The 24451-nt window shown below is 40.0% G+C and overlaps 1 protein-coding gene and 1 long non-coding RNA gene across 7 annotated transcripts in view; one reads left to right on the top strand and one right to left on the bottom strand.

The window, feature by feature from the left end:
* Window positions 1-24451, bottom strand: part of NFIA (nuclear factor I A) — a 418489-nt gene that overhangs the window by 334579 nt on the left and 59459 nt on the right. Inside the window, exon 1 of one of the 6 annotated variants that reach the window (XM_079982122.1) lies at window positions 17113-17243. The exons of the other annotated variants lie outside the window; for them this stretch is intronic. Within the exon in view, the coding sequence (XP_079838248.1) occupies window positions 17113-17118 (6 nt within the window). The 5' untranslated portion in view covers window positions 17119-17243. Of the gene's footprint in view, window positions 1-17112; window positions 17244-24451 lie in introns of those variants that run through there. 6 annotated transcript variants of the gene reach the window in all.
* Window positions 17425-19431, top strand: LOC307219157. The gene is made up of 3 exons (XR_013840310.1): window positions 17425-17561; window positions 18814-18878; window positions 19114-19431. It is a non-coding gene; the product is annotated as an uncharacterized lncRNA (long non-coding RNA).

Below are 24451 nucleotides of genomic sequence, written 5' to 3'. Positions count from 1 at the left end.
AATTTTGGCCTGTCACAGAGCTGTTGAAGGACCACAAGCTCTGCCAGAAAAGGATGTCACGCCTTCATTGCACTCCCATTGAATAATCAATTTCATAGCCTGGGAGTCCTCCTCAAGCAGCTTCGGTGGTTAGGCTTGTTCATAACCAGCTTAGGCTGGTTCACTAGCCACAGCTGCTCCTGGCCTGGGATAGCCTGGCCTCAGTTGTCTATACTCTGGTGACCTCTGGCTTTAGCAACTGTATTGTACTCTACGCAGGACTGTCCTTGAGGTCAAACCGGAGGCTGCAGCTAGTGCAGAATGGGGCTGCTCAGTTGCCAAGTAGGCCTGCCGGCTGGGACCACGTGATGTTGGCAGGGTCAGCCTACCCATGAGGGAAGGCAAGGCAACTGCCTCAGGTGGCAGGATCTACCTGGGACATCAGATCCTAGTGCCAATCTTTTTCCCCTGCCCCTGTTCCTCATGTAGATCTTCCCTGGCAAGCAGGAGGGTGCCATTTTAGGGTCTGCCTCAGGTGCCAGAATGTATTGGGCCCGCCCTGGACATTGGTCCCAAAAGCACTGCAGTGGCTGCCAGCGAGCTACTGGGCCCAATTCAAGATGTTAGTACAAACATATAAAGCATAGTTTTGCCCACTTCCATGTATTTAAATCCATTTGATTTCAGTGGGACTATTTACGTGTTACGTTAGTGGAGTAGCTGCTAACACAATTTCAAACATCTCTGCACAATTTATTGCTTATATCAAAACATGCCCAAATGCTTCAACTTGAGTTTCACTATAAGAAATCCTTCAAAAATAAAGGGTTGCCAATGTGTGGTTATAACAGAACAAAATTTGGTTCTCTAACTGAGCAGAGAAGAGTTGATATGGGCTTGGACTGGATAACTAGCCAGACTGTCAATGAAACATATAAACTCAGATGTAAGAATGCTTAAGTAAAATTTCTGTTAGCCACAGCAAATTTCTTGGGGCATTTTTACTTGCAGAAAGAGTAAAGCAACACTGATTTCAAATTGCTAATAATTTTAAAAAACATTTTCTGGAATATGCTATGCTCTTGATGTGCTTGATTTGTATATATGGAGAAACTAGAATTCTTAAGTAACAAATTCTGACATTGTTTTTTCCCCCTTTCGCACCTGATCACCAGAAGCAGGAAGGTCTCTGTTTCACCACAACATTCCTCAACGCTCATATTAATCCTGGCCATTGAAGCAACATCTCTATAGGCACAGACTAGTTTATACAACTCCCATAGGGACTATTCACTTCTCCATATGTGCAAGCAGTTCCCATTAATGCCTGTCAATAGGAGTTAACACATGAGTACAGACAGGAGAATAGGCCCCTTGCTGTGCTCCTGACTAAATGGCTATAATATGGATTCAGATCACTTATCATTAGGAATCACAGAATTAACAGAGGCTGTCCCTTGTATGTGCTTGTGCTTTAAGGCGGCTTGCAAAGGCTACAAAAATTAACATTTTGCAGAGCAACAAGATGGACAAAACATTGCATAGACAAGCATGTGTGTGCAGTAGCATCTATGCAATGAATTGTCATACAATACTCGTATTACATTACAGAATATTTTGCATAGTATAAGAGAATGATAAAATGATCATCACTCTTAGTCATTGCACTCCATCAAAAATAGTTATATTGCTATGTTTATGTGAATAAAGTTTCCATTTTAAATAAGGATGGTACAACTGATTTTTAAAATTATAGTATTAAACTGATATTCTCCAAAGAACCAGTGCAGATTTATGCAATTTAAAACATACTGGGCAGTATCCAAGAAATTATGTTAGCAAAAGGATTTCCGTTTGTGCAACAGAACTTCCCTTCATTCTCCTCCAAAACTGTTCCAGAGGGTAAGGAGCCCCCAGAACAGATTTAAGGTATGCACAATCATATAAATTTTTATTCAGAAGTTCCACTGATTTCACTAGGTATTACTCCCAGGTATACATCTTATTTAGTAAACCACACAATTTATGCTTTCCATACAGTTGCGTTGAACTAAGAAGGAGCTCAAACAGTGGCTGCTGGTTGAAGCCTTCAGTCAGGCTAGGATGGAGGTGCCAGTGTGATTCCGTTCTGACGTCCTTTGCGACATAGCAGTCAAGTATGAACAAGAGATTTAGAGGCAAGAAAATGTCCTAATGATGTGAAACCAACATATGGCAGCTTCAGTTGAAAGTTTTCCTATTGCTTCTGCTACCTGCTGAGTGTTGAAGCCATCACAAACAAGTGCATTGCAATGTGATGTATGTTTTTATTAACAATAAATGTTGCCAAAGATAATGATCTGAGAGAATCCTGGATAGCCAGACTATGTTAATTCACCACAGAATGTCTTAGGACCATCTTAGTTGAAGAACTGTGATTAGAACTTTGGACATATAACCACAAAACTACTTTTATAGATGAGGGAAGCTATTAAAGAAACACACAGACAGGCATATGCACGGATGAAATTAGCACTTGTAGTAGTATTTAAGCTAAAACAACTGACCAAAGGAATGCTGCTTTATGGTTTTAGAAATGTATAGGGATTTAAGATGGTTTCAGGTCAGACTTTCTGAAACCAAAATGAAAGTGCAAAATGATTACAGTTATATCTTGTATCAAGTGGTTTTCTACTGATAACCTACCACTAAGCTGACTTTGCAAACGCAACCATGCACGTCTATTCTGTCAGTATGGTTCAGCGAGAGAACTGTCAATGTTCAGTGGCCCTGAAAATCACACATCCTCTGTGGTCCAATTTGTTTCAATCAAAGGTGCTTAAATACTTCATTACCTATAGGTGAAGCCCATCTCCCCCCCCCCCCCATAGATTAATTGTATATTGCTAAAACTGGTTTTATTTTTTGGATTTAGTTAGCAGAGGACACATCAGATTGACCGTGTAATGCTGAAAATGTTATTTTATTTTATTTCTAACAGGACTGGGAGGGGAGACTAAAATATGGACATTCCCACCACTGCTTAATTGAAATATATATAAAGGTAACGGGACCCCTGACCGTTAAGTCCAGTTGCAGACGACTCTGGGGTTGCAGCGCTCATCTCGCTTTACTGGCCGAGGGAGCCAGCGTTTGTCTGCAGGCAGCTTCCGGGTCATGTGGCCAGCATGACTAAGCCGCTTCTGGCAAACCAGAGCAGCACACGGAAACGCTGTTTACCTTCCCGCCGGAGCGGTACCTATTTATCTACTTGCACTTGATGTGCTTTCAAACTGCTAGGTTGGCAGGAGCAGGGACAGAGCAACGGGAGCTCACCCCGCTGCGGGGATTTGAACCGCCAACCTTCTGATCGGCAAGCCCTAGGCTCTGTGGTTTAGACCACAGTGCCACCTGTGTCCCGAATAAACCCACCTATATATTTTGCTATATATATTGCTTTCTTCGAGAGACAAGTAAAATGACGAGGTGGCTTGGCAAATTCTGCTTATTAGAGTTGGTTTTTCAACTTGGGGTCTAAACATTTGCAGTGCTGACTTGTTCTTGTATAGACAAGCTGAAAGATTAAAGGTGATGATAATGCCAACAAGTTGAAGACAGCTTATAATGACATACAGTGGTACCTCAGGTTACAGACGCTTCAGGTTACAGAACCTTCAGGTTACAGACTCCGCTAATCCAGAAATGGTACCTCAGGTTAAGAACTTTGCTTCAGGATGAGAACAGAAATTGCACAGTGGTGGCGTGGCAGCAGCGGGTGGCCCCATTAGCTAAAGTGGTATCTCTGGTTAAGAACAGTTTCAGGTTAAGAACGGACCTCCAGAATGAATTAAGCTCTTAACCCAAGGTACCACTGTAGTACCATAATAAATCCAAGCACCATAAGGTATCCTCTTAATGGACCTACAGATTCTGCCCCCCAATCAGTCTGGAAAGCTAATTCAGCGAGATACCATTGTTCCACATAACTTGGAAAGTTCTGCAAGCTCTTGGCAGAGACTTTTTTCAGAGTTTGCTCCATTACACAGTTGCAATAATTGTCAACATTACCTCACCTTTCTTTACAGTTCATAACTCATTCTAATCTGGGAACATCTAGATCTTAACTACAGTTTGTAGTAGGATGACATAAACTTTTGGATGCACATGACACTTTACTTTATTGAAGCAATCTAGCTAATGCTCAGTTTTGTCTACAAAAATCTCAAGGGATTTTGAATGGCTCAGAGAAGGCAGACAAACAAAATCACAGATTGTTCCCTCAAAAATCACCATGCTTATTCATTATGACAGAAGGGGACAAGCAATTCGTAGCAGATTCATTTATATAATTAGTCATTCTTAATTGAGCAATGTTTCAACAAATCATTGACCTTTCAAATTCATAAGGTACCAAAAGAAACCTCTGCTTAGTTGATGAAATATTTATATATCATTGAAATACCCGACATTTATCTCTGATATGAGTGCAGAACAAATCATAAGAATAATCTCCTAGAGAATTCAATTAAAAGCAGTTCTGGATACCTGAAAGTAATTACACTATCACATTCTCCATAGGGTTTAATTCAGGCCAAGCCACAACTACTGTGTGTCCAAAAGATAATGAATTAAAGCAATGCTTTGGCATATCCCCTTACTGAAATGTTAGCAGCCTTCTCAAGTGACGTGAAAAATAGGCTTCAATAAAATGGGTAGGAAAATATATGCAGTTAAATTCAATCAATAAGCTGTCCTTGACCAATGTCCAACTTTTAAAAACAGCTCCAAATGAATTATGAGGACTCCCACTCTGATTTTAAGTGTATTAATTTTGCAACGTATATGCTGAAAGCTATGTGCTGTTTGAAAAGAGGATTTCAATAGAAACAGAACATATTGCAAATATATCACACGTTCCATTTCTGATGCTAAGGATGCCTAGACCAGCTAGCATGAGGATGGAGAACTCTGAGCCCCTTGAGGAAGAACAGGATAAAAATGAAACAAATAACCATTTCCTTTTAAATCCTATTGTTTCCACCACTTGCACACACACAAAAAAAGCCAAGGAAAAACACTCTCTTTCTCTATTTCTGTGTGTATGTGTAAACACGCACGCACACTTTGATAAGCCTAGGTGTCTGTGTGAAAACTGAAAAGTTGGGGGTCAGAAATGGGAGCAGTACCGACCTTCTGCCCTTATATAATTATACAGAGTTGGCTAGAACACCATCTTAAGAGGAGCCCTGCTGGATCAGGCAAAATACCATCTGTTCTCAAAGTGGCCAACCAAGCCACTTTCGGAAGCTCACAAGCAGGATCTTCCTGAGCCCCTCTCTACTGCAAATGACCCCTAATGAAAGTTGTGCATACGCACTTCTCTCATACCAATGGAAAATGTTGCTTCCAAGAAGTGGGTGGCACACCAACAATAGCCGAAGAATGGGTTTCAGTTGTCCCAGTGTAAGGTAGATCAATCAATGTTCATCCCTTCCTATAATACAGGAAGCTCTTGTAAGTCACCAGAGAACATTTTGTTATTGGGTGGTATATAAATACGTATTTATTTACAATGTAACACACAAAGCTGTTTCCTGGGACAACTCTCCCAACAGCTCCCATAATGCTTTGCTAGCCTTCCCATAGTTCTCTTGTAAATGGGGTACCTGAAGCTGCTAGATGGCAGGGGTTTGGTGGTGAAGGAAGGCGGCTATTTCATGACTAAAGATTTAGGCTCGGACACATGAGGTCCAAGATTTAGGCTTGGACACATTGCACAGTTTTGTATTTGCCACCATAAAGGCTGAGGGAGGAGAACTAATCACAGTGGGTGTGCACTAAGGGTGTGTCTCCTGAGCCTGATTTCTCTGTCCTTAAAATCCTTTCAGCCAGGGTTGGCATCAAGGTGAACAAGGCTGGGTACTTGCTGAGGAGGTCACTATTGATCCCCACTGGGCCCAGAGGGAACTGCAAACGAACAGGCAGCAGCAAGTCATGAGAAGGAGGAAGACACACTTAATGGATGGTCTATGATTTCAATATTCTAAATGACATACAAACAAATATATGGTATGTTGACGGGCGTTGAGCCAAGGCCAGATATGATAAATCTGAATACAACCGAGGAACACTAACTCCTCCTGCAGAATGGTTTCATTAAAATCTATATGTCACTATGTCAACAGGACTATAGTTACGCAAGCAGTTTGTATATTGAGTTTCCAAACCATTAGACAAAGGATAATGCTTGAGTTTACTACGATTAATTTTGTTGCCACACATTCCTAGAAATGAAGAAACTCAGCTAGTGACAACAGTGCTGTTGCCTCATGCAACGTTTAGCTGTGCACTCATATAACACAAGGCCAACACTTCTTTTATTCCCGAAGCAACAGAAGTTGGCACCTGAGATGTTTGTTTTCAACAACCATAGCTGAAAGTCTGAACTTGCATCTGCTTAGTTGAGTTATGGTAAAAACAAGCAGAAATGGAAGTTCTCACTCTTGGACAACACTGAACAGGTCACTTCTAAGCTGGCAACTGCATCTGACCACTTTCCACATTCCATCCTGGAAATGGGAGGGGAAAGTACACTGGAAACACATGTAACTAGGTTTGCTGCAGATTGGGGGCCCAGACATTTCAGCTTATTCCCTCCAATAACATTTGCTGATGACAACTCCCCCCCCCCCCATGTCTTTTTGAGTTCATCTGTGAAGGATTGTCCACCTGCTGCCTTCTCGTGGGCTCTGGAAAGATGCCAGAAGATGGCAACGGCATGTACTACTTTGGGGGATTTGGGTGTGTGTGGAATAACAAGGAGTCTGTTATGACTGGGAACGTTTGCAGTACTATAAATAACTCTATCAATATTGTGATAATGGCACTTTAAAGAAGTCTATTTTACAAGTGCTGAATGTAAGAGACTGCAGCTGTGCTCATTAATTCTGAAGTATGCTTCTCTCTATGTACAATTTGCAGGTGTAACAATAGGGGTGTTGATTCATTGGAAGCCTAGATTGTGATTGGAATTCATTCGTATTTTAAAGAAGAAGAAGAAGAGGAGGAGGAGGAGGAGGAGGAGGAGGAGGAAGAGGAAGAGGTTACACTAACATTGTCAGTGCCTAATAAGTCATTATTGTGCTTGGCAGAAGAAAAGCAAATTACAGCAGTTTAATTGAAAACCTTAAGAGGTAAAAGAGAAGAAGACTGTTAACACAATTTCAGCAAGACTCAAACATCTCCTTTCTACCAAAGAACAAGTACTACAAAAGAGAGAAATAGATTTAAAAATAATCATTAATTGAGGTAAACTTGGCACAAAGATGGCAGAATTCTAATTAACTTGCAACCTTTCTTATCATAACATTCGGTTAGAGAGATGGCACTGTTCTATTTCCCCTTGCAAGCTAATATGGAGCTGAAGTATAAATTGACACTCCACAGCATACATAAATTTTCTTTATTCTGAACCAAATTTAATTTCTGCTATGCTATTTCTGGCATCCTGAAAACATCCAGTTGCCCCACCTGGACTTGACATTTCCTACTTAGCTTGAGTTAATTGGCTGTAGAGTGGGAAAATCGTGTTAATTGGGTCTGCTTCATTGAAGAAAACAGTTCTAGAACAGGCCCACCTTACAAAGGGCTATTGTAAAGTGCCATAAGGCTCAGATTGGAGGCTCAGGGAGCACAGCCCAGATGCCTCATTCTTTGTACCACTCTGTCCAAAGGGCGATACTGAAGCTGCCAACAAATCAGGTGACACAAGGGGCCAAAAGGGGTTCCACCATATTATCCTGCTCTTCAGCTGGCAAGACTCCCAGATCAGCTTACATAAAAATATTTTTCAAAACACAAGTACTCAGTAAAAACAACAGCAATATAAGCAGCAGAGCAGAAAAATATCCCAGCTAAAAACAAAAAAGGCTATTGACTCGAAAAGGTCTGGTCTGGGCAAGTAATTCACCTGACACCAAGGAAGAAAAGAAAGCAGACTTGGTACCACATGGTCCTCTCTGGAGAGGGACTTCTAAAGATGGGGCACTATAATCAACAACAACAACACCCTGTCACAGGTCACCACTCACCTTACTGTTGATAGCTTTGAAGAACGATTGTAGCGTTCAGGCAGCTTTTCGCAGAAGAAGGTGGTTCTATAAAGTTGTTGACAATGGCCTAGTCCTTAGTCTGAACAACTCATCATAAGGGCAAACCTGTGTTAGTACTGCCTGTCCACACCTACAATTTTGATCCCATGCTTGCATTCAGGATTGTAGCTGAGGTGTGCAGTAACAGGACCAAGCCTGATTTTTTTTGCCACCTCATGCAATAAAAGAGCTGTGCTGAGCGGAGATCCCGCATAATATTGTATAAGATGCTCCGGAGCAGCTCCTGAATTTGCAAAAATTGTGGCTTAACATCTTTGTGGCACTGAGGGGAGTCAGGGTGTGTGCGTGTTACATCTTTCAGAATGCATGCTGCTTTACTGGCACTGTTAAAAGCCCGGCCTCCTAAGAGACTGCTTGGCTTGTTTGTGTAGCTGCCCAGCTCTTGACAGCAAGGGATAGCAGATGGCTCCTACAGTATTTCCAGCAGAGACCTTGGCCTACCCAACTTACTCAAGGAAAGTGTAAACAGCAAATTAGCAATTACTGCTAAGGTGCTGAAGTTACAGATAGAGGAAAAATCTAACCCATACAATTTCAGTTTTGCCGTAAGGTTCATGCAAATTTATACCTTACCTTACTAATGTTAAGATTATTCTCCTTAACCTTTTATAATGTACGTGAAGCATGAATAACTCTTTTCCAAGTAGTAACGGTGTTTGTTATCTGTTGCTGCTCTGAACTAATTTAGGTGCTGCCCCCATAGCACAATAACAGAAGACAAGGTTTAAGGATATAGCAAGAACTTTGATGGATCAGAACCAAAGGCATATCTAGTTTGGCATCCTCTTTCTCAAAGCAGCTGGCCAGCTGCCTATGGGAAACCCACAGGCAGCACAGAAGGGCAAACACCCTCTCCCACTGTTCCCCCTTCCGCCTGCAACTGTCCATGTTATTTTGGATGGACATTCCTGTACTTCCCTTTATCCTGGCTGTTGACCGGCCCTTTCCCCCTTACCATTCAGAGTTGCTTTTTTATATTTATTTAAGTGTAATTGTGCACACATCCACCTATCCCCACATTTCTCCTAGTTATCTTTCTCCTCCTTGACTTTTAAAGAACCATTTTGCAAACCCATAGACATTTATTCTATATACCTTGTCTTTCCTTCAGCATGTCTCTATAATGGAAATATCTGTAACCTAGTTCACATTTATTTTGGCAGATACGTACTTTGAGATCTCTCAGTAAAGCTGTTATATAAGAGAAACTATGATTGTGCATTAAGCCAAACCAGATGTCTAGTGAGAAGAGAATATTCGAAATAAAATGGGATTGAATGGTTCCCCTCCCCCTGCTACATTGGTTCTTTCCTCTTTTCCTGATTACTATTAGTCTTGACAATAATGATCTCACCAAAGATATAAGCAGCACAGTCCATTCTATGATTTAATCTTGATCCCAACAGATCAGGGTTCGATTTAATTGCTCTACAATTAATTAGAAACAGAGGCAAAATGTTAAAAAGAGAATTTTCACATATATCCAAGAAGCTGTTTACATTCAATTGGAACTCATGTTAGACCGAATCATTAAAACTATAAAAGATTACATCTGGGCAAGAATTAAAGCCAAGCCGATTCATTAACCCAAATGGTGGCCTACAGATTACTGACACAGTATTGCTGCTCTAGCGATCAAAGGATCAAGGGATACGTGACCAGATGACCCTAATTGAAACAGTCTCCACTGAATTTCGTAAATGGAAAACTTGAAAGGATTAAGACGATATTCACCAACTTCTGTCAACATTGAAAATAAATTGGTTCTAATAGCTTAACTGCATAAATACTGTAATGAAAAAGAGGGAAACAAGGACAATGGAAATCATTTATACAAACCACAGAATATTTTATTTATTTATAGAAATATTTCTATACAACCATATCACAAAATGTCAAGTTGGCGTAAAATGCTAAAATCAAAAACATTATTTCACAAATTAAATTTAAATTTTAAAATACAGATAATCATCAGGGTGAGTGATGACACAGTGTTGGAAGTGTTAGGTATATTGTGTTAGATATCATGGAATAGTTTACTAAATTGTTCTTACTCATCTGATTAAGTCCTATATGGACTTAGGAGGAGCTCTGGAATTTACAGCTGAAGAAATCTCAATCATTAGCCTGTCCAAAAAATATGATTTCTGATCTTTGGAAAGAAATCTTTTCGGGAACCATTGACACACACCATCTTTCCCAGAAAAAAGAAAAAGAAATTAACGGCCGGTTGGGTTGAAATAGATAACATAGTTTCATACTGTGCCTTACAATGCAATATTAAGCATGTTTATTCAGATGGAACTTTTACTGAATGCAACGGCACTTGCAATGTAATGTTGATGGATCACATCCTGTGGTTTACAGACAGCAACCTCCCCTTCTTTAAGGGATTTCCACATCGCAGATGAAAGGTTCCTTTTTGTGTGATAGTAGTGCATCTGTGTGGGATGCGGGTGGCACTGTGGGTTAAACCACAGAGCCTAGGGCTTGCCGATCGGAAGGTTGGCGGTTCGAATCCCCACGATGGGGTGAGCTTCCGTTGTTCGGTCCCAGCTCCTGCCAACATAGCAGCTAGAAAGCATGCAGTACAAGTAGATAAATAGGTACCGTTACGGCAGGAAGGTAAACGGCATTTCCGTGTGCTGCTCTGGTTCGCCAGAAGCTGCTTAGTCATGCTGGCCACATGACCCAGAAGCTGCCTGCGGACAAATGCCAGCTCCCTTGGCCAGTAAAGTGAGATGAGCGCCGCAACCCCAGAGTCAATTGCGACTGGACCTAATGGTCCCTTTACCTTTTCCTAGTGCATCTGTAAGCAGGGCATTCACTCTATAAATAGGAAGATTGATACTATCCTCAATTAATTTATGTAATATATTGGTAGTTTTTAAAGACCATTAACAGTAATGGTTTTCACAACAACATGTGGCATCTATCATAGAAGAAACACTTTATTTGTTCTGAAAACTGTGCCACTGGTTTCTTTGAATGATTCGATGTTCTGAGACAAAAAGAGAATCATTTCTCTCTTACAGCACCTCCATGACTTCCATGCTTTTATAAACTTGTAAACGAAAATCAGCCTGAAAACTTTTGATGCTAGATTTTTTTTCTGTTTAAAGCTGGCATTTACTCCTATTTCTTTTCATTTGTGTTATTGTGAAATCGCTGACTGATCATTACTGTAGATAGCATTATTATTATGGATTTACTAATCACTTTGTTATCATTTAACGATTTGTACACAATGCTTTACATGCAATACCATATAGGACTAATCAGAAGTAAGTCCAACTGCTTTCAATTGTGCTTATTCCCAGGTAAATGGATATAAGATTGCAACATAAATCTCTTTGATTGAATTGTGCCCAGTGCTTTTTTTCTGGGGGGACGCATACCCCTAAACATTTTGTGAATCTAAGTTTGGCCTCATTGAGGGGCAGTATTTCAATATGAGTAGGAAAATGAGAGTACCCCTAATTTTTTTTTTATTTTTTTTTTGAAAAAAAGGACTGATTGTGCCTATTGATAATAGTGGTTGCTGCTATTATTTGTATTATTTAAAAGTGGCAGAGTGTGCTAAAGGGGGGCAGGATATCACATAATGAAGTACAACTAATCCCTAATGCAGGATAAATTACCTTAACTCCTAGGAAACTAAAGCTCTTTAAATTAATCCCCATTATTTGGCATATGAATGAATATGTTTACATTTGGAATAAAAGCCATATTAAACTTCTCACCTTTCCATGGTGCTGATTTACAATTTAGTCTTTCTGGAGGTATGTGAATAAGAAATCTCAGCATTTGTGTGTGTTTTGCAGAGCAAGAAATTCTTTTCATTCCCCAAGACTAGAATAATATTCCACTGAATTTCTATTATTTTTTCTTGGTTTATTGGACTAGTTGCACAGATGTCCACTTTTCCTGTGCCAGCTGTGCAGAGAGCTGCTTCAAGCTTAGACCAAAATGTTGACAGAATAATATAACTCAGGCCAGACATACTGCATTTTACACTAGAGGTCATATGAAAAAGTACTGGCAGCCTATAGCACAAGCTGTTTTACATAAGCATACATTTGGTATGTGAATTACTCAAAGAATGCTGTGGGAGGGAGGGGGTAAGGGAACAAACTTCACAGCCATTGTAGAAGATGTAACAATTGTTCATCAAATTACCTCAGAGTCTGTTTATGCCTATTTAAGAAGTGTGAGATATCATTACCCACTAAAAGGTGTCAGAAACAATAGTCTCTTCACAATACACTATGCAGGATTCCCAAAGTAGGATGGAAACTGTTTCAGATAATCTAAGTTCTCACATTTTCTCCTTTCTCATGGCTCTGATTCATCCACAAAAAGAACACGCAAAAGAAATAATGTAAAGGCTGTGGGCAAATCTTCTAGGATAATTCAGAGAGCAAGAGTCAAATGGTGATCTCACCCTGAAATGACAAGAGAATGCCAGTTGCAAATGTTCAGTTCTCCCAAATCAGGCAAATTAGGGGGTTTCTCCTCACCCCAACAGGCTTCTTTTTCGTTCCAGAATAGTCTCCATATTCTTAAACAATAATGGGGATCCCAAGCCCCGATTCTCATAGCCTGGTGTTTTTATTCAGTAACCCTAAGCCAAGTGTTAATAATTTGATGAAATGGGGGGGGGGCAGTCTGGATTGGTCTTTAAGCATATGTTAATAAATCTGTTCCTAAATTGGAGAAGCAAAGGCTAAGAAGTAAACCCTACACAAATCTGGACTGGAGTCCCTAAGATGCTTGAATGGTACCTTGTACACCTCCTTCCAACAATGCCTGCAGTCAGACTGGTGCCAAATGTATTGCTCTGCTTTCTTTTGGACCACATCAGTGAGGCCAAGAGGGGGTCATGTCATCTGGGCAGCCCAGGACCTCCATACACACTGCCCAGGTTTGTGCCCTGGGGAGGTCACTTTGGTGCTGCTAAAACAGCAGTTTGACTTCACTCCTGGAAGCATACTCCATAGCCTCTCGAGACAGATGGATGCCAACAACACAACAACCTGTGTTGTAGTAAATCATGCTCAGTTCTTTTATTAATACCTGGGAGCAGTGGCATAGTGTGGGGCTTTGCCCCAGGCGCAAAATTGTTAGGGAGTACAAAAATTCAACACCCAGTGCTGCCTCAATACAGCTGCATGCTTCCATTGCTGGGCTCCGTTGTAAACGGCTTCTCCATGCGAAGCAGGAAGTGACCTCTCCAGACAACGGGATGACTCTTTTTATCTCTGCAGCTGTGATTTCCTGGGTGATGCGGATGCCATTAGCCAGCTGAATGCACATGTGTACACCGTCTGTTTCCCTCCCTCCTGTTCCCCCTCCCCATGGTCCCAGGCACAGGCAACCCATGCTACACCTTGGAGACAATTATCTGTACATCAGTTAATTGGTCAGGGCGAAAATTCTTCTCAGATGAAGGAAGTTTTTTTTATTCCCTCTATATATCAACTATATATTATGTCTTTCCTCCAAGCAGACTAGACTGACATAAGAGGCACTACAGGAAAGGTGAAAGCAAATGGGAAACATTTGCCTACCATCCATTTTTAGCCAAGATTCGTTAGCATGTATTTATCACAAGTTTTCATACCTATGAACGGGAGGGAGGGTTCATATAGTACACAGAGAGGGGCCTGCCTCTCTCATAATATTTCATACACCAGCTAACTGAATATAGATATATAGTGAAAGATTAATGTAAATGTAAATATCCTATCAAATTGAACTTAGAATCCATCACAGCAGTCAAAAGCATGTAACTGACCACAAATAACCACATTCCACTGGCTTACTCTAACTTATCCTGAATAAAATAATGCCACAAAACATGGAATATTTGCTCAAGTGAAAGATCTGTTGAGTTTAAGGGTATGAAGTTGTAACATAGCCAAGGGTTGGTACCCTTGCCCTCCAAACATCACAAGCAGAAAGATGTTAAAGGGTGAATGCATATGATCTTAAAGATCATTAGGTGACTAATTAAACATTTGAGACAAACTGAGTTTGTTAATAAGAAAAGCTTACTTTCTGGAAACAGCGTAGGATGTATATTTTAGATAAAATAAAAATTGTGATGGTTGAGTTTGATGGTTGTTAAATGTTTGTTCTTACGCAGGTTTCCCTGCAAATTCTCATGGAAGATGGTTGTGCCATTCCATTCAGCTATAAATGGGGGATTTGATGTGTCTTATCGAGGAACTAATACATGACAGCCATATATGGGGAATCACTCATTACTTGTGAATAGAAAGTCATTTTCATAAGGAGTTGCCTTGTACCAAGTCAGACCATTGCTCCATCTCATGCAGCATTGTCTATATGACTGAAAGCAGCTCTCTAGGGTTTTGAATTTGAACCTTCCACTGCCTAACAGGAGATGTCCAGGATTGAACCAGAGACCTTCTTCATGCTAAGCATACGGTCTACCACTGAAAAAGTGTCCTTTCATCAAATGCCATTTTCCAAACAATAATATGTTTTTAGGTATGACCAATAAATTAATATGCTCACATTAATATAGTCACTCAGACGGATACTTGCCAAATATTAGAAACAGAGAAATACTAAAACAGAGAAATAAGAATGCTTTCCCCAACTTGCAGTACATTTAACAATAACATTAATTGCTTACTTATCTTTTCAGCATTATTCCTTCATGAAGACTCAGTCTCTACATTTCCTTATCGCTTACACTCTCATTACAGTATGACCAGGATTTATGAGTTGATTACTGTGTGAATGTTAGACCACAAAGTATCATTTATGTTTTACCCTGACCTTTACTGTGACCTCTGGGGGATTACAGTAAGAAGAAAACGTGTGAACTTGGCATAGCCAAAGGGTGTAATACAACCCTACAGAACTGATAATAAAGCAAAGCTTCACTTTTCAGTGACAAAGGACAGTTTGAAAAGAAGGCCACTAAAGAACCGCAAGAGAATCTGATGTTTTTAGTGTGCATATGTCATGTGTATTAAAATAGTATCCTCAGCATCTTGAGATATTTTCAGTGGACCGTTATTGTAATACTGAAAACAGTCTAAAAAATGGCAAATATTGACATGTTTTTAACTTATCATAAATACATTCTAAGGATCTATAAGGAAAACCAGAATTTTGCAGCTTGAAATTTCTGATGCCCACACCATAAACATAAATACTTGTGTTCCTAAAAATTAAATACTTTACTCCAGATAAGGTCTAGCAAGCACTCAGTAGACTCAGTGTAGAATAGTGAGTTTGCAGTAGGCATGTTATCTGTTCCAAAGGATCCATTTTTCCCATCCCATCAAGCACTATATGATGCAACAAGTCCAATATATCACCCTAAGAGAACTCAGGCTCAAACGATATCAGAAGCACAAAGTAAGAAATAAGAAATTGTCATTGTATACTCCATGCCAAGTCATATGTCAAAGACACATATGTGCAGTATATTATTAAAGTGAGCATTTAGAAAACATTTACCCATTTTATAGATAGGAAAAACTGAGGCAAAGAGTCTATACTAAAGAGATTCCATGACCAAGAAATCAAGACACATGTAATCAAGACTACATGGAAGTGAGCAAACTTTCAGATCAAGTGAATCTTCACAACATCCTTCTGCATGACAGAATTTGCTCTGGTCGCTATATGACCCACCCAGCTAACACAGACCAATATGGCTTCTCCGTGCTATTTCTACTGCTATTGTTTCCAAGTAAATGATTATTGTGAATGAAGACAAACAAACAAATATACCAACCCAAAACAGTAACTTTTTATTCATCGCCACTACAAACATCTGCTGCCAAGGGCCACCTAGTATTAGGCCTGTCTTATGGCTACAGATGAAAGGGATGTAACTGAAAGGAAATACCAGCTAAGGGAAAGAAGAGAAATAGGATATTTTGTTCAGACACACTGAAAGTACTACAAAAGCAAATCTGTATGGTTTCCAGAATCTGCCTGTCTGTAAATAGAAGATAATTCAGTTATCCTATCTGATACAACATTGCTGTCTGTTATTTAATTTGATGAAGGTAGCTCTCTATTAGCATACTAATAAATGTCTACAATATTTTCCTACATAAACTATGAGCTTCTGCATGTTATTAATTAACCTTATGTACAGAAAAGAGAACTTGAGTCCCTCCCCCCAAAAAAGGATGAGTACTACATTTGCTTTTTCTGTTGTATCTAGTATATGACTATTTGCTGTTTTAATAGCCTTAACTGAGAATTACTAGTGGCAACTGCTAATTTTTCCAGCTTCTATTGATAGTTTATCAGTTTTCGATGCCCTTTGTTGAACTCCTTCAAGGCAGACCAATACTAAGCAAACGAAAAGAGTGATTTGTACTAACTGTGCCACAGATACTTTGGAATTGAAATAAACTTATATCTTATATGAGTGTATAGAATGATAACAGGAGACTTCTAAGCATATACAGTAGCTGTACATTAGCAGTGTTACTGGGAACCTTTTTTTCTGTAAAAGGACTGATTTTGAGGGACTGCAGCTGGGACCTCTCTGTCAACTTCATATGTAAGGAAAACCTCTCCCCCCCCCCCATACTAATTTAAAAACACTGCTTATGGCTCTGCACACTATGCATTTAATGTGTTGTTAGTTCATCAGTAGAGGGGTGTGTGTGTGGTGAAATGCTCCGTTGGTGCATGGTTTGTTTTGAAATCTTACTAACACTTGCTAACACACCGTTCAACAATTACACTTTTCAAGTAAATATTTTGCCAAAGGAGGAACAGCAGAAAAATCTTGATCCCTTTGTGGTTTTTCTGTATATTCCTGTTTCCAACAAAAAGACCCCACTAGCAGCTTTGCCTTATCACTAGGCCTCAGCCTTGCAAAATGACTAGGCCACAACCATGCCAGGCTATGCACTAATAATAAATCAACTGTGTTCCTATTTAATATACTTAAATAACTTTAAAAGTCCAAGTCTACCTGCATTTAAGTGCCTGGTGTTCTGCGCAGAGTCTCTGTCCCCCTTCGCGAAGTCCTCGAATAATCCTTCCTGCCACAAAATTGCTGGCTGTGGGCCTTTGTGGCATTGAATCTGGCCTGGGCCCCTTCTCCGACGCCGGCACCAACGTGGCTGCCTCTCCTCATACCCTCAGCAGAACAGAGGCAGAAGCCAAATACGACAGGCTTCCTAGGCTAGGCAGAAGGCCAAAACCAAAGCCCACAATCCCTGAGGGTAAAGGGCAGAGCAGGCCAAGGAGGCGAGAGAGAGGCCATTTTGGATGTGTCAGGCGACAGGCAGCCTCACAGCACTGAAGTAGGCCAGAAAAGCCTGGAAATATATCACAGAAGGTTATTTAGTCCGCAGATATGTAATCATTAGAATCAGCCCAGCTTCCCAGGCTCACTTTTGAAGCATCCCTGGTACAGAGGTGACCTGTTCCGTTGCTGAGCGGTGGTGTGGGTGTTTCAATGTCTGGGGTTTCGAAGGGTGTGTGTTGTCGGGTGTTTGGGTATTTGTGGCATGAGGTGCGGTTGTGGGTTTACAGGGAGGGATACATGCATGGTTGTGGTCCCCCTCTAGGGCTTGGACTACTGGAAAGGTTTAACATCTGGCCTGTGCCTCACAGAGGTGCTTTGCTGCAGTTACTATTTCTCAACATGGCCCACCCCACAGGGTTGTTGTAATATTAAATACTGGAAAAGAAGCACCACTGCTCCCCTCCCCAGGCAAAGCTCCTCTAGGGTGTGTTTTTTTAGACTGGGGTGCTGTGTTTGTGAGGGGTGTGTGGGACTTGCTCAGACTTCTATAATGCACAGCCACATACTGTATATATTTTTGTTATACATATATAAACACAAGGCTATGCTGACCCAATACGGAATTACTTAAATTTTTTTTGAAAGTGATTTAAATGCCACACAGTCATCGACATCTTACAAATAATTGAAGATGTGTTTCTCAGTACCAGCCCCTGCTGCCGCCTTTGCTCTGGATTGATACATGTTTTGGAGGGATATGCAGAAGTTTTGAAGGCATATATCCTACTACACTTCATAATGTCCCTTGGCAATGAGTTCCACAGGTAGCTTGTAAGCATGAAAAAGCAACCATCAAATTTGCTTGTTTTAATTCATGTCCCATTAATTTTTTAAGTCCATCCCCATTCCGTGTGTGTGATACAAAGGGAGTATGTGTATGTTGTGTGTTTCCCTTTTGCTACAGATGCAAAATTGAAATTAAAACCATGTTGCCCTACAGCCAAGCCACAATGTACTCAGTTGTTGATAACATTAATGAAGCACCACAATGTGATAATACTTAGCATTGGAGGGGGAGGGAGGGGTTACCGGCTTGTAGGGTTTTTTGTTCTTGTTTTTATCATGTATTTTGTGCTTTTATGTTGCATTTTTATGTTGTGAACCTCCCGGATATGTGCGGATGGAGGGCAGTATAAAGAAAGAAAGAAAGAAAGAAAGAAAGAAAGAAAGAAAGAAAGAATAATTACTATCCCATTTTGTCTCACTGGTGCTTTAACTTCAGATATTTTGACTAGGCAGGAAACAAGGAGCCTTTGTATGTTTTTTCTTCCCAAAGCACTAAGAATGCTTGCAATATACTTTCGGAAGGGAAAAAAGAATGCAACTCCAAATATCTTGTCATATTTTCCCCTTTCAAAGTAGAGATCCATGGGAAAGAATACTTTTGCAACCATCAAACACCTTCGGAACAGGAAAAAGACCCATTTGTAAGTTTGAAAATGTTAGCTAAATATAATGAATCAAATATAGGCTCCCCCACCCTTCTATAAAATTTTGTCTGTGTCCAGAGTATAGTGTGAACTCTGTTCTGAATGTCATTATAGAAGAAAACTGTGGTTAAGCTGTTCATTTTAAATATAATTGAATTGCTTGGGCACATTAAAATGTTGAAATGTTTTAAGCAGAGGTAGGAGAAATAAATTTAACGATGTTCTCTTTCAGATAGTTAATTAGCCTGCCATGTATGAAAGTGTAACAAGAACACCACCTACTGTAAAAGGGAATGTTCTACACTCAGGATGCTAATTTATTCATGTCTGCACAAAGAGGGAAGACCAAGACTGTTAACCCTTGTCTGCCAGAGACTTTTGGAAACTCTCTAAAATGAATATCACTGAAGACTCCTGCAAAGTTTATTTGCTAGACATCATGATGAGAGCAGAATAACCAGTGTAGATATCAGAACAGCAGAATAACATATGATATGTTTAAAATTAATCTGGACTGATGTGTGAAGTTGCAAATAAATCTTAAAACAGCTATGAGTATTTGCTTGGAACTAAGCCCCATGCAGCTTTCTCATGTAAATACATATTGAACTGTAGCTTCAGTTGGTATTGTTACAGAAACCAACATGATAATCAAATGATATAAAGGTACAGAAAATACCGTAATCTCTCTCATTTTCACTGACAACCTTTTTCGCTACTTGTTATTAAAGGTAACTTTTATCAGAATGTCTAAATCAGGGATGAGGAATCTTTGGCCACCCAAGTACTATTGGGCTACAAATGCCATCAGCCTAGCCAGTGTCGTCAGTTGTCAGGTGACAACTGGGAGGCCACAGTATCCCCACACAGCACCAAAAAAACATTTCTCCCTTGTTTTCAGGAGACCAGCACTGGAATGAAATGAAATTATGAAACTGTACAAACATGATTTTTTGCTATATATTTTGTTTGAAAGTCAACACTAAGGGGCACCTAAAACAAGTACATTTCAATGTTTGTTGTTGAAAGTAAGGAAATAAAATAAACCAATAGGGAAATAAAAGCTTTCCAGACCCCTTAAAGTAGGGTAAAAGGTAAAGGGGCCCCTGACCATTAGGTCCAGTCGTGACTGACTCTGTGGTTGCGGTGCTCATCTCGCTTTATTGGCAGAGGGAGCCGGCGTACAGCTTCTGGGTCATGTGGCCAGCATGACTAAGCGAACCAGAGCAGGGCACGGAAACACCATTCACCTTCCCGCCGGAGTGGTACCTATTTATCTACTTGTACTTTGACATGCTTTTGAACTGCTAGGTTGGCAGGAGCAGGGACCAAGCAACAGGAGCTCACCCCGTCACAGGGATTCGAACCACTGACCTGATCGGCAAGTCCTAGGCTCTGTGGTTTAACCCACAGCACCACCCACGTCCCTTCGTAAAGTAGGGATCCTGCTGAATTTTGGAATTTGGGAGTGGGTAGGTTTGGATATAAACATTCCTGTTTGTAAAAGCCACACTCATAACAACCTGAGACAACTTTCACCTGGAAGTCATTTCTGGACACTGGTTTTACTCATCTGCCCTCTTACCCAAATTTAGGACCCAAACTGGAACTTATGATATTAATGAAATTAGTAGCAGCCATAAGCAGCTACTGATCTGCATCAGAATTGTGGCATAGGGTAAGGGAGCTGTAATCCTTCCCCTCTGTGGTCCCATTATGGATTGTTATGGCAAATAAGTGCTATTTAAAATGTTACAGTAGAGAACTGTAGAACTGCCACCCCACACACAGTGCTTCACTCTGAGGAAGCACCTTTTCTCAGACTAAAAGCACTGGCAACCTTGAGGAATCCACTTAGCATTTTTAGGGTTTAGGCAGCAGCTGCTGTTCTGTCCCAAATGGGGATTGTTTTATTTGTTATATTGCCCCTGCTCTCTGCATTTAGAACTGTTTTCTTTTCCCATTGTTAATCAACTGATCAAGCCTTATTATCATGCATTTATCAGCTATTCCTATGAAGAACATCCAATACTGCAGACGAAGAAAAGTCTCACTCTGTCCTGTTCTCTGCCACTCTGAGTTGTAGCCTGGAGGGCCTGGTCTTTTGTTATCTTTTTACCTCTTCCATACCGCCATTTTTATCCTAGTCAGTTACTTCCTATTCATTCCTTTTTTAAAGCTTCTAAAGCTAAGTACAGTGGTACCTTGGTTCTCAAACATAATCCATTTCAGAAAACCGATCGAGTTTCGAAATGTTCAAAAACTGAGGCACCAAGGGCTGTCTACAAATTCAGTTGAGAAAATTGAAAAACACCCAGTGGAAGTCGTTTCACTTTCAAGGCACGTTCGAAAATGGAAGCATTTACTTCTGGGTTTTTGGCGTTCGGGTTCTGAAACGTTCGTAAGCGGAGATGTTTGAGAACTGAGGTACCACTATTTTAGAAAGTTGGTCAAGACTGAAACTTTCCTTGTTGGGCCGAATTGCTGCTATAAAAATGAACGTATTGCCAAGGATGTTGTTTCTTTTTCAGACTTTACAGATTGTGGATAAAATGGAGTGTTTCGGGAGGTGGCAAAGAGATATTTCTAAATTCGTCTGGCAGGGCAAAAAGCCCAGAATTAAGTTTAAAATATTAACTGATGCTAAAGAAAGAGGGGGGTTTGCCCTTCCAGACTTAAGGTTGTATTATGAATCAGCAGCTTTTTGCTGGTTGAAAGATTGGCTGCTTCTTGAAAACACTGATGTTTTAGACTTGGAAGGATTTAACAATGCTTTTGGATGGCATGCGTATTTGTGGTATGACAAGGTTAAGATTCACAAGAATTTCAAGAACCATATTATAAGGAAAGCAGTGTTTAATGTCTGGATAAAATATAAAGACTTATTAGAAAACAAGACCCCAAGGTGGTTATCACCTATGGAAGCTAAGGCTGTGAAAAGACCTAATATGGAGGTCAAATGGCCGAAATATTGGGAAATATTAGAAAGAGATGGAGACAATTGGAGATTGCAGAGTATGGAGAAACTTAAAGATAAAGTGCGAGATTGGTTACATTACGCTCAGATTAAAGAGGCTTTTAAATTGGACAAAAAGTTAGGATTCCAAGTGGAAAAATCGAAATTGGAAACAGAATTGTTAGAACCTAAGACTAAATTACTTTCAAGAATGTATAACTTGCTGCTGAGGTGGAACACACAGGATGAAACGGTTAAATCAGCTATGATAAAATGGGCACAGGACATTGGGTATAATATCATGTTTGCTGACTGGGAAAAGTTATGGACTACCGGTATGAAGTTTACGGCATGTAATGCCTTGAAAGAAAATATCATGAAAATGATATATAGGTGGTACATGACCCCAGTCAAGCTAGCTAAAATATATCACCTGCCAGATAACAAGTGCTGGAAATGTAAGGAAACTGAAGGAACATTCTTTCACCTCTGGTGGACTTGCCCTAGGGTTAAGGCCTTCTAGGAAATGATATATAATGAGCTGAAAAAGGTATTTAAGTATACCTTCCCTAAGAAACCAGAGGCCTTCCTTTTGGGCATTGTTGGCCAGAGGGTGTTAAAGAAGGACCGAACATTTTTTATGTATGCAACAACAGCAGCAAGGATACTTGTCGCCAAACACTGGAAAACTCAAGATTTGCCCACGCTGGAAGAATGGCAGATGCAACTGATGGACTACATGGAGCTAGCAGAAATGACCGGCAGAATCCGAGACCTGGGAGAAGAAGCAGTGGAGGAGGATTGGAAGAAATTTAAGGACTATCTTCAAAAACACTGTAAACTATATGAGTGTTAAGAAGGATGAGAGATTTGAAAATAACAGGGCACCATAAAGTTAGCTGAAAAGACTATGAGAATGAGTGAATTTCATGAGAAAGACAAATTTTGAATGAATATTATGTTAAAACTAGGTATTTAAGATTTTGATAAAAATATTCAAAGTTAGGGATAAAATAGTGGAATGGTGTATAATAAGAATGAAAATAAGATGATAAGTTGCTGGTTAAAGTTTTATTAACTTGGAATGTAGGAGCGAGAGACGTGAGGAAGTCCAAAAGGGAAAAATGAAGAAAAGATGGTTACTACTATGTTTGTTCTATTTTTTCGATGTTTTCTGTTTATTCTGTCTTTTTTTCTTTATTGTATTATTAAAACTCTCAATAAAAATTTTATAAAAAAAAAAAGAGAGAGAACTGGGGTACCACTATATCTGGTAATCTGCATTTGTAATTTGTTTGCTGTTCAAGTTGTGTTCAATTTACCAATAAAGTTGAAGACTGATTTCCATGAAAGTGTGGCTTGGATGGAAGTTTAGTTGACACATATTAATGTGCCCTGAAGCTGGAACAATGGCTAGGCCTGAAGGAGAAGGGGTGTGTGTGCTAGTGGTGGTGGCAGGCAACCAATTGTGAGTGGCCAGAGGCAGTGGCCAGGGTCAACCTAACATATTTTTCTGCCTGAGGCACAGGGCAAGTTTCAGATACCAAAGGTGATTGGACTGGCAGTTGAATTTTACTTTGACACTCGTGATGGGACATTGTCCTCCTGAGGGCAGCAAGCTAGCCTAGTGGATACAGGCAGGCGTCATTCCAAAACCATTCATCACACTCTGCTGCCTCACTCTGTTTAATGTTAGGGCTTGGCCTTGCAGCAGCAGACAGTCCAGGGATACTCATCTGCCACCCCTCATGATCTGCCACCTGAGCCAAAGGTCAAATATATTGCCTAATGGGAGAACTGGCACTGTTTACTCTAAATATAATAGTATCCAAAATTAGGAAGGTTGTACAAGATTGGAACTGTGAGAATATAAATTCATATTTTTCAAAGCAAACAGGATTTAATAGGATTTACTTTAAAAACAAATCCCGCAATGAGAGATTTCATTCAGGCCAAATGTTGATTTTTCCAAAATAAAGAACTTAATCTTTATAAAAATGATAATCTGTGATCAAAGGCACCTATGCCCTTCAGACAAATTCCACTAGGTCTCATTTGTGATGGAATAAAATGTTACTGAATCAAGCACACCTAACCAATTAAATTAGAAAATGTTAGTTGATTTGCTGTTTTGTTTATCTAGTTTTATCCAGTATATAGCAAGAATATGCATATTATTTTGTATAAATAGATTCATGCATGAACTGTAGTAGATTAATATTGTTAACCAGCCACTTTAACACAGATGTAGTTGATCTTTACCATCAAAGGGCAGAATGGGAGTGAAAATGGTTAGCAAGCAACTGAAAGTTGATTATCACAATTCTAGTCCTAAGAGTAGACCCATCAACATTACTAGTCATTGCTAACTTGGGTACATTAATGTCAATGGGTCTACTCTGAGTAGCAGTGGATACAACCCAAAATGTATAAATTGCTCTCTTATACTAGGTATTGTTCTTTCAATATATATGATGCCATTTAAAGACTTGAACTGTCTGTGAAAGGTTGATTATTTCAGCTCTTGCTCTTTAAGTCCCATAGCATTTGGCATTTTCAGGGAAGAAACCATGTAAATTTCCCATTGGGGCAAATCTATAGCTTGGACAGTAGG

This window comes from Podarcis cretensis, assembly GCF_951804945.1.
Source record: "Podarcis cretensis genome assembly, chromosome: 6".
NCBI lineage: Eukaryota > Metazoa > Chordata > Lepidosauria > Squamata > Lacertidae > Podarcis > Podarcis cretensis.
Note: the sequence above shows the minus strand (reverse complement) of the source record. Positions and strands in the feature narration are given on the sequence as shown.